The sequence below is a fragment of the Pinus tabuliformis genome, chromosome 4_1 (genome assembly GCF_031772625.1).
Source record: "Pinus tabuliformis cultivar Carrire ecotype Pingquan chromosome 4_1, CPIR1, whole genome shotgun sequence".
Classification (NCBI taxonomy): domain Eukaryota; kingdom Viridiplantae; phylum Streptophyta; class Pinopsida; order Pinales; family Pinaceae; genus Pinus; species Pinus tabuliformis.
Window position 1 is genome coordinate 887,585,029 of NC_142303.1, and position 11,693 is coordinate 887,596,721.

General features: G+C 35.6%; 1 protein-coding gene across 1 annotated transcript; it reads right to left on the reverse strand.

The window, feature by feature from the left end:
- Positions 1–10,218: 10,218 nt before the first annotated feature.
- LOC149179031 (uncharacterized) lies at positions 10,219–11,266 on the reverse strand. Its single transcript, XM_089420493.1, has one exon. The coding sequence runs from the start codon at positions 10,946–10,948 to the stop codon at positions 10,337–10,339; it is 612 nt and encodes a 203-aa protein (XP_089276619.1). The 5' UTR covers positions 10,949–11,266; the 3' UTR covers positions 10,219–10,336.
- Positions 11,267–11,693: the final 427 nt, after the last annotated feature.

Here is an 11,693-nt window from a genome sequence, read left to right on the forward strand (position 1 = left end):
ATACATTGTATGTGACACTTAGAGCAATGTTGTGTTATGAAAAGACAAGTAAAGGGTTCTTGATGAAATATAGAATGGAACTTGTTGAGATTGACTAGGCTATGTCCCTATTATCTGACCCAAAAGATCATGGAGGTTCTTAAAAGACATATTTTAAAACTACAATAGGAGTGATGAATCAAGAGCTGCGTCGTCTAGATCACACGTGGTGACAAAAATACAAAATATTTTCATAAGTTTCCTTCACAAAGGAGTAAAAACAATATTTGGGACTTGATGGATGGCCAGGGCAGGGAAATTTGCAAACTCCAGGATCTCTACAAGGAGGTAGTTTGATATTTTGGGAGTCTTTTTCATGAATGGATCGATGTGGACATTGATAATAAACTAGAGGTCATTCAGGCATATCCTCAAATGTCAGAAGATGATGTTTTCATTGGTAGATCAATCACTATCAAAGAATTGGCTTATGTTCTTAAGTCTTTTGCAAAGGACACATTTCCAGCACCATACGAGTGGACTGTGGAGATTTTTATAAATTTTATGGATATCATGGGGTCTGATCTGCTAAATTCAGCTGAAGAATAGAGAGTTTTGTGTAAAATCTTTGGTTCTTTAAACTCTACATTCATTGCATGAATTCCAAAGGTATCAAAGACGACTACCTTCCAGGATTATCGAACTATTTCATTTTGCAACATTGCCTACAAAATGGTTTTTAAGATTATTGCGTCTCGTATGAAAGATAAGCTCTCTTCTTATATCACCCCTGAAAATTTTGGATTTTTAAAGCAACACCAAATTTAGGACATTGTGGTCATTTCATAGGCATGCATGCATTCCATAAAGGTCTAAACGAAGGAGTCTCTTCTATTAAAGTTGGATTTTCATAAAGCTTATGACTGTGTGGATTGGGATTTTCTGCAGATGGTATTACATAAAATTGGACTATTGGTGGGGGTCATTTATTGGATTATGGCTCGTGTCACTTTAGTTAGCTATGCACTCTGTTGGCAGTGCTAGAAATTCGTCAACCAAGGGGATCTCCCTAGTATGAAGTCCCAACTAGACCTCACACCATTTTGAGTAGGATCCCCAACCAAGAAATAAGGTGGTTTGCTATTATCCTTAGGAATTTGCCTTGGCTGCAAATATCAACATAAGAGATTATACAAATGACCTTTGGGACAAGCAAGTAAGTTGACATTGTGAGGCATACAATTTCAATTTATATAAGGTACTTTCACGAAAGGGAAAAGAGAGAGTGTACCTATAGAAGAAAAGTAATAGTACTATTCTAAAAGAGACGCATAATAGCATGAAATAATCGTTGATTAACCTACAAAGTAGCTCACAAGATAAGAACAATCATAAATGTAAGTAACAATGCAAATACAACAATAAGCATACCAAAGCCAACGATATAGTTCATTTTCATTAGTATGTGTTAACATGAACATACACCACAAACAATGAAAGAATAGCTTCACAATCATTCACAACATATGCATGAAAGTGTGTCAGCTCTTAGATATTCATATATTATGTGAAAGTCCCAAGATATGCAATTAAAATTCCACCACACTAACCCCAATAGTGGAACATTAAGTCACCACTTGCTCCTCCAAAGAAAGATTTTCTCTCTTATGTCAAACTAGAGAAGCCAAGGTGAAAAGTCCAAAGTCCTCCCTCTTGAGCTATGAGGGTGTATTTATAACAAATGCGGTGACTCTCCACCTCCTATGTGACTCTTAACCTCCTTCATGACTCTTGAGCTCCTATTATGACTTTTTGAATTCCTATATGACCTTTGAGCTTCTACATGACCTTAGAACTTTGTAGTGACTTTTCACATTCCATGTGGGACCCTTGGGATTCCACACATTTTAAATCCTCTCATTTTCAGAAATTACATAATTACGTCCACAAATGATGTGGCAAAATACAATGACACATGAGACTCTTATGGTGACACTCAGACAAGCCATGAATTAGCACTAATGACATGGAACTTCATAGTGATGTGTCAATGTCAAGCTTTCCTCCTTGCAGCCGTATTTGTATCTTCATGAAAGATTTTTCAAGTACCTCATCTTCATCCTCCAAGAGGCTAGAGTGATGTGGAACTCTCTATGTGTTCTTGATCTTCCTTCTTCTATCACGATCTAGTGTCCTTTCATCTTCTGGCTTGATGATCTCTTTGTATCTTCAGCTTCTCAATTGTCTTCTTACATGTTATCCTTGGCATCCTCCTTGAGCATCATCCTGTCATGTCAAGTTAACAATACCTGCGTATGGAATTTACTCATGACAAGACGACATCAATCTGGAAATCTCCTAGTCTATCTTGTTCTTCACGCAGCACAATGATTGATCCAGGACAGAGTGCAGAACAGAGGAGGAGGCTCAAGGATTATGCAGTGCACAGTTCTAGGAAGTAGTGAAGGTCTAGTCACTATAGTTGCACAATGCATAGTGGTTGAGACACTGGAAGGCAGAACTGCGCAGTTGAGGGCAAGGAAAATTTTAAGAACCACCCTAAATTTATATGTATAATAAATGGGCTAATCCCCATCATACATTGGAAAAATGGGAGACGATTTTATCAATAATATAATATGTATATATAATTTTTTTGGCGAATCTCTCACCAGATTATATTATCTTGTATAGTGATGGAGAATCTTTCACTAAATTATAAAATCTTGTAAGATCTTGGAAAAAATTTTACTGAATAATAAAACATTGGGAAGTCTTGGCGAATGTTTTGTTAAAGTATGAAACCATATATGATAATAAGAAAACATATTCATTAAACTGTAATATACTAACATACATGTTTGGAAAAGGAAACATAATTTTCTCTTCCTACAAACAATGTTCCAAGTTTCAATGGCCGTGTTTGTCAAGGTTCTTACAATACACTCTTTCATATCCTTCTATTAGTTTTGATAATATTCCACAGCAAAGTTCTTGTAGGTGTTGATATTGACAACGAGTTCTGTCAAGGTAGGAGAGATTAATCTTTTCTCTACAACTTTTGTCAAACTACCACTTTTTTCAAGTTATCAAATTTCTTTCTTATTCCATAGACTCCAACTGCGAGATAAAAAAAAACACATCAAGTTTGTTTACCCCAACACGCCAACAAGTAGCAAGCCCCAACTATATTATATAAGAAAGTATTAGATATCCCAAGGGCTTGAAGGGGATCTAATTGAAAGAAGTGACCATTGTGAGAACTTCCAATCAATATATGAATATATAAATGTAGATTTATTATTATTATTTTAATTGGAAATCTTCAATTAAATAATAAAATTTAATTACGTCTCTCCCAATGTAAATTGCTTATTAGCGTAATTCACTACCCTCATAGGTGTCGCATTTTTTAACAGCGTTGTAACATGTAGATTAATTTCCTTTTTGGTGAACAATCTCCACCTTTTAGGAAAATATTGGTGCAGTGGCTCCAACCCCTATAGATCATTAGGACAAAATAAGAATAACACAAAAGATGGTTGTACAAACCAACTTATTTTTCAGACAACTAATCCAACATCAGTACCTAAATTTTTTCATGAAAATATCATATTGAAAATGTTTGAAAAATGGTGAGAAATCTTCTGCGAGGGTGATGCGGAAAGAGTGATAAGGTTTCATTGTTTTGAATTTTTTTTGTTAAATCAGAAAAAAGTTAAAAACCAATATTAATGGAGATATTGGTATTTTTTTACTAAATTTTGTGAAGTGACTAAATGTAGCTTTAACCATTCACCTTAAGATGTTTTTACAATATAATTTCCTAAGTCTATTTAATATCTTCATTATCATAAAAACCAACCTATATCCATCTTCACTCCACATCTACCACTCTTAGGGGTATGATATCTATTTGTCCCTCTGAGCACGTGGTAGACCCAGAATTAAGATGGATCTAAGATGATAGAATTTCTCCTTTAAATAGTCTATGCTCACATGAATACCATAGTATTACCATGGGTCAATACCATGGGTTATCATAAATCTGGAGCTTAAAAATTAGTATTAGTAATTTATAAAAAATTAATAATTGATTTTTGTTTTATTTTTTATTTTAACCAAGTTAAAATGTTTAACATACATTAAATTACAACATCCATTTTTACTCTTGATCCACCAAGATATGATCAAATAGTTTTTGACTCTATGCTAGTTTTCATATCACGATATTTGATACCTCTCGGGGCTTAGTAGATCCAGAGTAAAGATGGATCTATGCTGGTTTAATTCCCCTATTTAAATAGGCTACATTCCAGGTGAATACCATAGGTCAATACCATGTGCCATTTTTATTTTTATTAATACTAATATTAGTGTTAATAATGTTTTTTTGCATGGTTTTAATAATAATGTAGCCCATGGTATTTGGCCCATAGTATTTTGCTCATAGGTTTCACCTAAATATAATGCATTTTTTGAGTGTTCGTAAATATAAGGTGACTTATGGAGTAAATATTAAAAAAAAATGTTTTATTTGTTTACCATACCTCTCGTATATTTATATTTGTATTAATTTACCATACCTCTTTTACAAATATGGTATTTGGCCCATAGAATTCACTTAAATAAAACCTCTTTTTTGAGCTTTCATAAATAGAAAGAGGGTTGTGGACTAAATATAAAAAGAGGTTTATTTATTTACCATACTTACCATACTTTTTGAGTAAGTATAAAAAGAGTTTTTATTTATTTACCATACCTCCACTTTATTTATATTTTTATTTGTTTACACCCTTGCATGTATAGAAGGTGAATTATGGAGTAAATATAAAAAATGTTTTATTTATTTACCATACCTCTCATTATTTATATTTTTATTAAATTACCATACCTCTTTTATAAATATGGTATTTGACCCATAAGATTCACTTAAATAAAACCTATTCTTGAAAATTAGGGCGAATGAAAGGTTGTAACTCCTAATTTCAAGCGCTAAATCTACCTTTTTTACCCTCTCCCTTAAAATAAGGTGGGCTATTTGAGGTGATTTGTAAAAATGTACTATGATACAAAATATTCGCCCACTAAAAATGTAAAACCCCTTAATTTCGCCAAAGGATGTTCACCCCTAAAATTTTCCATGGTTGAGGGAGTTAGTGATGTAGTGAAGCAGGCTTGCTCACTATGATTGTGAAATACGCATTTCCGAAAGTACTGAGGCAAGTGATTGTGCAATTGAGAAATTCAAGGACTCAGACAAGGTCGACTAGTGATTGTGCAATTGAGAAATTCAAGGACTCAGACAAGGTCGACTGTTCATTGATATTGCATAGTGCGCAGTAGAACCCTGACTGAGCAGTGATTGAATAGTTCGCAAATGCAAGACGCAGGGACTAAGCACTGGAATTGTGCAATGTGCAGTTCTAGGAGGCAGAGATTGTGCAGTGCGTAGTTCCAAGAGGCAAAGATGACTGACTGGGGCTTATGACTATGCAGTGCGCAGTGCAAGAAGGAAAGAGGATGGGTGGTTGATTGGGGAAGTTGCGAAGGCAAGAAAACTCAAGAATTGACTAAGTGTGGGATCAGCGAAGCAGAAGGATGAGACCAGAGCATGAACAAGACTTAAAAATGATCACACACTCATAAACGATCAACCACATGACAATGAAACACTTAACACCTAGAATCATCACGCATCCATTGGAACAACGACAAAGTGACACTTATTTCTAAGTGCGACAATTGAAGCGTTGCTTTGCGACACCTAGAATACAACTTATGACACAAGTGTTGACTGCAGCCAGAAAGTGCGCTAAGTTTTGGGAGAGTGTTAGTGAAAAGTACGCTAAGTTTTGGGAGAGTGTCAGTGCATATTCTTATGATATTTATGATTGGCTAATGCAGAAGAGTGTGCTAGAGTTTCCCCTGGTGGTGTGCCTGAGTGTACCAATACAAGAGTGGAAATAATAAAAAACAACACTTGCGACAGTAAGAATAAGTGAAAGCAACACTCGCAAAAGCTAAAGAAAGTGAAAGTGGCACATGCAAAAGCTAAAGGAAGAAAAAACGACAATTCCGAAAATAAAAGCAAGAAAAATGGCAGTCCCAAAAGTGAAAGCAACCCTTATGAAAGCAAATGCGCATAAAAGCGACAGTTGAAAAAACTCGCTAGGATGATGGTACACTTGCAACTCACTGTCTTAATGGATTACACAGTGAGTGTCTTTATGAATTGCATAGTCATTGTCAACGACAGTTGTGTAGTCACCATCATTGGGATTTGCGCAGTCACTATCACTGGTCACAACATAAATACTGTATCTAGGGAGTGCGCAGGGATTATTTCCAGACACTATGTAGGCACTACTCTCAAGGATTATGCAATGTCTGTCTTCAAGGGTAAACAATGACTACTAAGCTTGCCAGAAGAGGGTACACTTAAGGATGCATCAAAACACTAAGCATGTGTAAGCAAGTGGCTTCGACACTTAAAATCTCAGAAGAAGGATTAAGCACTTCGAAAACATCAACTGACCATGAAGCTACAACATACAACTTGAAATGACAGAGCATAATATCACAAAGAGGCTCCAAAATTCAAGCATAGGCAAAATTTGGGAGGGTGTTTGTCACAACGACAACACAGTGTTAATAAACAGTGTGCCTTCAAAATTCTTCAAGGCATCACGGGGGTTGCGTTAGTGATGCTCGTTATCCACCCTTTTATTCCTTTTGGTGATTGATGATTTGACCAAGCAAAGTACAAAGGCTATAATGGGGGTCATTTTGTGGGAGTGAAGGTCACAAAAAATATCTCTATTACTCATCTCATGTTTGTGGATGATGTTCTCTTCGGACAAGTTTCCATTATTCAATGGATGCAAGTTTATTAGATTATCTCTCAATTCGGTGATGCTTATGGGATTTACATGAACAAATTAAAATCTTTACTTATTCAAGCATCCTTTGAATTGTGCTTTGTTTCAGAGATCATTGTTATATTTTCGGTTGATGTGGCTCTAATGGATCGGTGTTTCAAATACCTCAACTTCAATCTTAAGCCAAACAAATATGAGATTCGAGATTGGCAACCATTGATTCATAAATTTGAATGTAGATTGAATTCATGGGCACACAATTGGTTCTCTTGGGGGTAGATTAATTTTAGCTTAGTCGCTCTTGCAAAATATCTATGTTTATTGGATGCATCTATACTTGTTGCCCAAACATATCATTAAAAAGATCAACTCTATTGTATCGAATTTTATATGATCTGGATTGAAAGGTGCTAACAAGATTCATCTTGTCCAATCAAAGGATATTTCCTTATGGAAAGAGGAGAATGGATGGGGTTTAAAGAATATTGAGAAATTTGGGTGGCCTTTGGTTATAAAGAGATTTTGGTGTGCTATAATTGGATCTAGATTTTGGCAATATATTAACATGGAAAAATATTTTAAAAATCAACCACTACAAAAATATATCAAGTCGGGGGGCTAGGGCTCCTTATAATATTTCGTATATCTTGAATTGTTTCATGAAAATGAAATTGGATGCTTGGTAATCTATGTTGGAGATTGGATAGGGCACCGCAATGGAAATTGGAATAGACCCGATCAAGGGTTTTTTGGGCATCTTTGCCTATTAATCTTATTAGGTTCCTCCATAACAAGGGTATATATTTCATTAATCAAATCCATATTGTTTATGATCATATCTATCTATATCCTACAAGGATGAGCTCTTGGGATTTGGGACAAACATGTGGTTAATTTATACATGGAGAGCATCACATTGATGGATAAGGTTGATTATTTCAAATGGGATGGCAAAAAAATACAGGTTATGATCTTTGTTGAGGAGATCTACAAGTATATTTCCCTTGCTCAACAGGTTGCAATAGATAGATGGTGGTTCTGGAAAATTTGGTCATGGAATATGCGCTTGAAACTCAAATTTTTCAGATTATTGGTTTGGCAAAACAAGATTCTAACATGGAAGAATCTGTGCAAGTGGGCCTTCATGGGTTCGGGCATACTGTGTCGGAGAGAAAATGAAAATGTCATTCAATTATTTCTCAAGTTCTTGTATGTTGTGGCCATTTAGATACGTGTATTACAAAGTTTAAACATCAATGTGATTTGGGATTATATATGTATTGAAGAATGTCTCTTAACTTGGAAGACGGGATATAAGTTAGAACATTTCCTTTCTATATTTTTTGGGGTATCTGGAGATGCATGGATGCATACATTTTTAAAAATATTCCTTATGACATAAATAGAAATTGCGCCAATATATATGCATACTCAATGAATATGGACCTTTGACACAAAAGGGTGTTCAACGATGCATTCATCTAAAAAAATGTTGAGACAGTTATCGAGTTGGATTTTTTGATGGGACAACACATCTAGATATATGCGGCAGTGAAGCATATATTGTCATAAAACCGAATATTTATTATCCTTTTAGTTGGAATAGCAGTGCAGGGACAAACACTCGAGCAAAGTTCATTGCTCTATTGGGCCTATTATTTTGCACTAGATGGCTATCAATTAGGACATTGAATGTTTTCAAAGACTATCAACTGGATGCACATAATCAAAATGTTCACTGCACTCATCAATTGGGTTTCATTTTCCCATATATATCAGGAACAAAACAGTATTGCTCATGGTCATAAATATAGCCGTCAGGTGATCTATTTCTCTGCTTTCTGTTTTGGCAGACTTCATAAGACTGGGAAGATACCATTTACTTGAGTTTTTTATATGTTGTTGATAGTTTGCCTCCATGTATGAAGTAAAACTTTAACCAGTGGTTTTTAAAGTGGTTAGTATATGCTGATTTTTTTTAACTTTAGATACATTATGGGATGCATACCAAATTCTGATAATGATGTAATATTTTTTTAAACCGGCGTATATCAATTATATGTAACCAATTTCTCTACAAAAACCAATCGATTTTTCTTTCCTCCAAAAAATAAAAAATAAAATAAAAGCAATAAAGGATTCTCATGAGATGTAGACAAGTTGTTTTGTGTCAGGTTTAATATCCATTGAATATCAAGTTAAAACCTCATGGGAAAGGGTTAAACTTGACAATTACACATGAGAAAATAAACTATTCCATAAGACACTTCAAATTTGGAAAAAATATCTCCCGAGTTCTGGTTGCATATAGTTTAAACAAAACAACCTAAAGACAACAACAAACCAAGCAAAAGCCATTAAAGGAAACTTGGCTAACATTATTAATTCTTTAACCCACTTTCAAACCCCAATCTTATTTCTCATATATATATATATATAATGTTTATGCAAATATTTTGATAAGCCATACAGATATTTAGATAAGCCAAGTACCAATAAAAATATTTCTCATATTTTTAAATATATATTATTTATACATATATTTAGATAAGCCAAATACCCATAAATATTTTTTAATATATATATAATGTTAATGCAGATATTTAAATAAGTCAAATACCTATAAAAATATATATATTTTATATATATATATATATATATATATATATATAATATGTTAATGCAGATATTTAAATAAGTCAAATACCTATAAAAATATATATATTTAATGGTTATGTAGACATTTTGATAAGTCAAGCACTCATTAAAAAAAAGGGTATGGACACTTGGTCTAAGCCATTAATTCATTAACACACCTTCAAACCCTAATCCCATTTCCCATGCGAATGTTTATGTAGGCATTGGAATTAGTTGCAATGAATAATCAGTCATCAGAAGTGGAGAAGTGCTCACATGGAGATGTATACCCCATAAGTGGTAGTCTTGCTGACCCTAGACTTTCCATATTTAACGTAACAAATTTGGTATAAATTTTACATGCAAAAAAATTGTATTATTTTTTACAGTCACGAGGGAGAACAACTTTTATTTTTTATACGATTAACAAGAGGATTACTCTATCAATTAACGTTGAATAGTGGACTCAACCCAATCTCACGCTTGACAACAAACAGTGGTAGCAAGAGCGTTGTTAAATAGGAAAACCTTGCACAGTAATCCCAAAAGGTAATATAAAAACACATAAAGTTAAAACTTGCGCAATCATCTCTACAGTCCCACACTTATATGGATAGATACCCTGTGGGGATGGTTAACCTGTTAAACCCCTTCAAACAGACAACCATGGATTGTTTCACAAAATGTTGAAAGAAAATAAGAATCTACTTTAGAAACCATATTTGCAAAGACAAATTTTATAAATAATTTTTATCTTTAAGAGCCAACTGGAGCTATATGATACAAGTCTTTGTTTGTAACAGAAGCACAAACTATACATTCATTCAGTTTCTTCATATTCAACAGGTTGCCTCTTGTCTCCAAGGCTGGTCTACATCAGAATGCTCAAACAGCATACCATTATTGACTACAAAGTCCTTCCCCTCTGTGTCATTGAATCTACTCACATCAAAACCATACCCAAACTCCAACATGTTATAACCAGAGACCTCATCCTCAAATTGCCACAAATCACCATAACACTTGTTTTCAACAGCATGGCTATCTAAGATACCAGCGCAGCTTTCTTCAGATGAACTTTGATCCTCTGGAACCCCAGTCAGTGTGGGTGGAATGCCAAGTTCATCATCAGATGCCTCCAACAAATAGCCCAGCTCAACATTGGTATCCAAACTATTACCAGCTAATAGAAAATCCTCCAACTCAATATTCTCATCCAATCTATTGGTGCTATAAGAGGGATGGACCCCAATCTCCTCTTCTAGGCTTCTAATGACCCCTTCAACAAGCCCTTCAGGATCCTCCAGACTTTTTTCATCATTGGGATCCATGTCCTCCAACAGGTGGAGTAGCTCCTCACCTTGAGCTGTTAGGCCATTGAAACGCTTGGCCTCTGATACATCACAAGAGCCAAGCTCATCATTCTCCTCCCGCCCACGTTTTCTATCCATAATCCCACTACAGTAAACTGCAAGGCCTTCAAAACCAGAGATAAAAAGCTAGAAGCAGCCTGAAGCCCTTATATACAAAAACCCCCAAACCGGCTAAGTCCTAAATGCATACCCACGATAGATTAAGTAAAAGTATAATAACTTTACAAAAAGTAGCAGGCATGGCTTATGGCATGGGAATGGAGGAGAGGAAGGGTTTTTTATATGAATTGAGAAGGCAGAAGTAAAGGAAAAGACAGGAGACCCGGGTAGTAGCAGAATCATTCAAGACAAGGCAGGTGGTTGGTCAGATAGGAAACCCCGCTGCCGACGGCGAGATGTACAGGAGGCGTGACTCTGTATCTCCACCATTAAAAAATATCGAAAGTGGGTCTCGTAAAGCTACACATCTCCCGCTTTTTAATCACTTTTGGACGCAAGTACTGAGATGGATGGTGGGGTCCGGTATGGGTAGACCGTATCAGTTAAATCAACTCATCCATCTACAACACGGACGGCGTGATTATTACGCACTCCTTGTCGTTGCAGAGGCAGAGGGGCCCGACCGCCTGGGTCCGGGTCCCGCTGCCCGGCCCACCATTTTCTTATCGTCTGTACTCTCCCACGGTCACCGTCGGACCGCCCATAATTGAAGGGAAGGGTGACCCATACAATGTTGGTGACGTGATGGCGGTATCAAGATTTAGTGCCGAGCCACATGCGTCGACATCATTCTGGATTCCCGGGGATTACCTAAAACCGACGG

Coding starts and splice junctions, on each gene's coding strand:
- LOC149179031 (XM_089420493.1), bottom strand. CDS start 10,948: ATGGATAGAAAACGTGGGCGGGAGGAGAATGATGAGCTTGGCTCTTGT.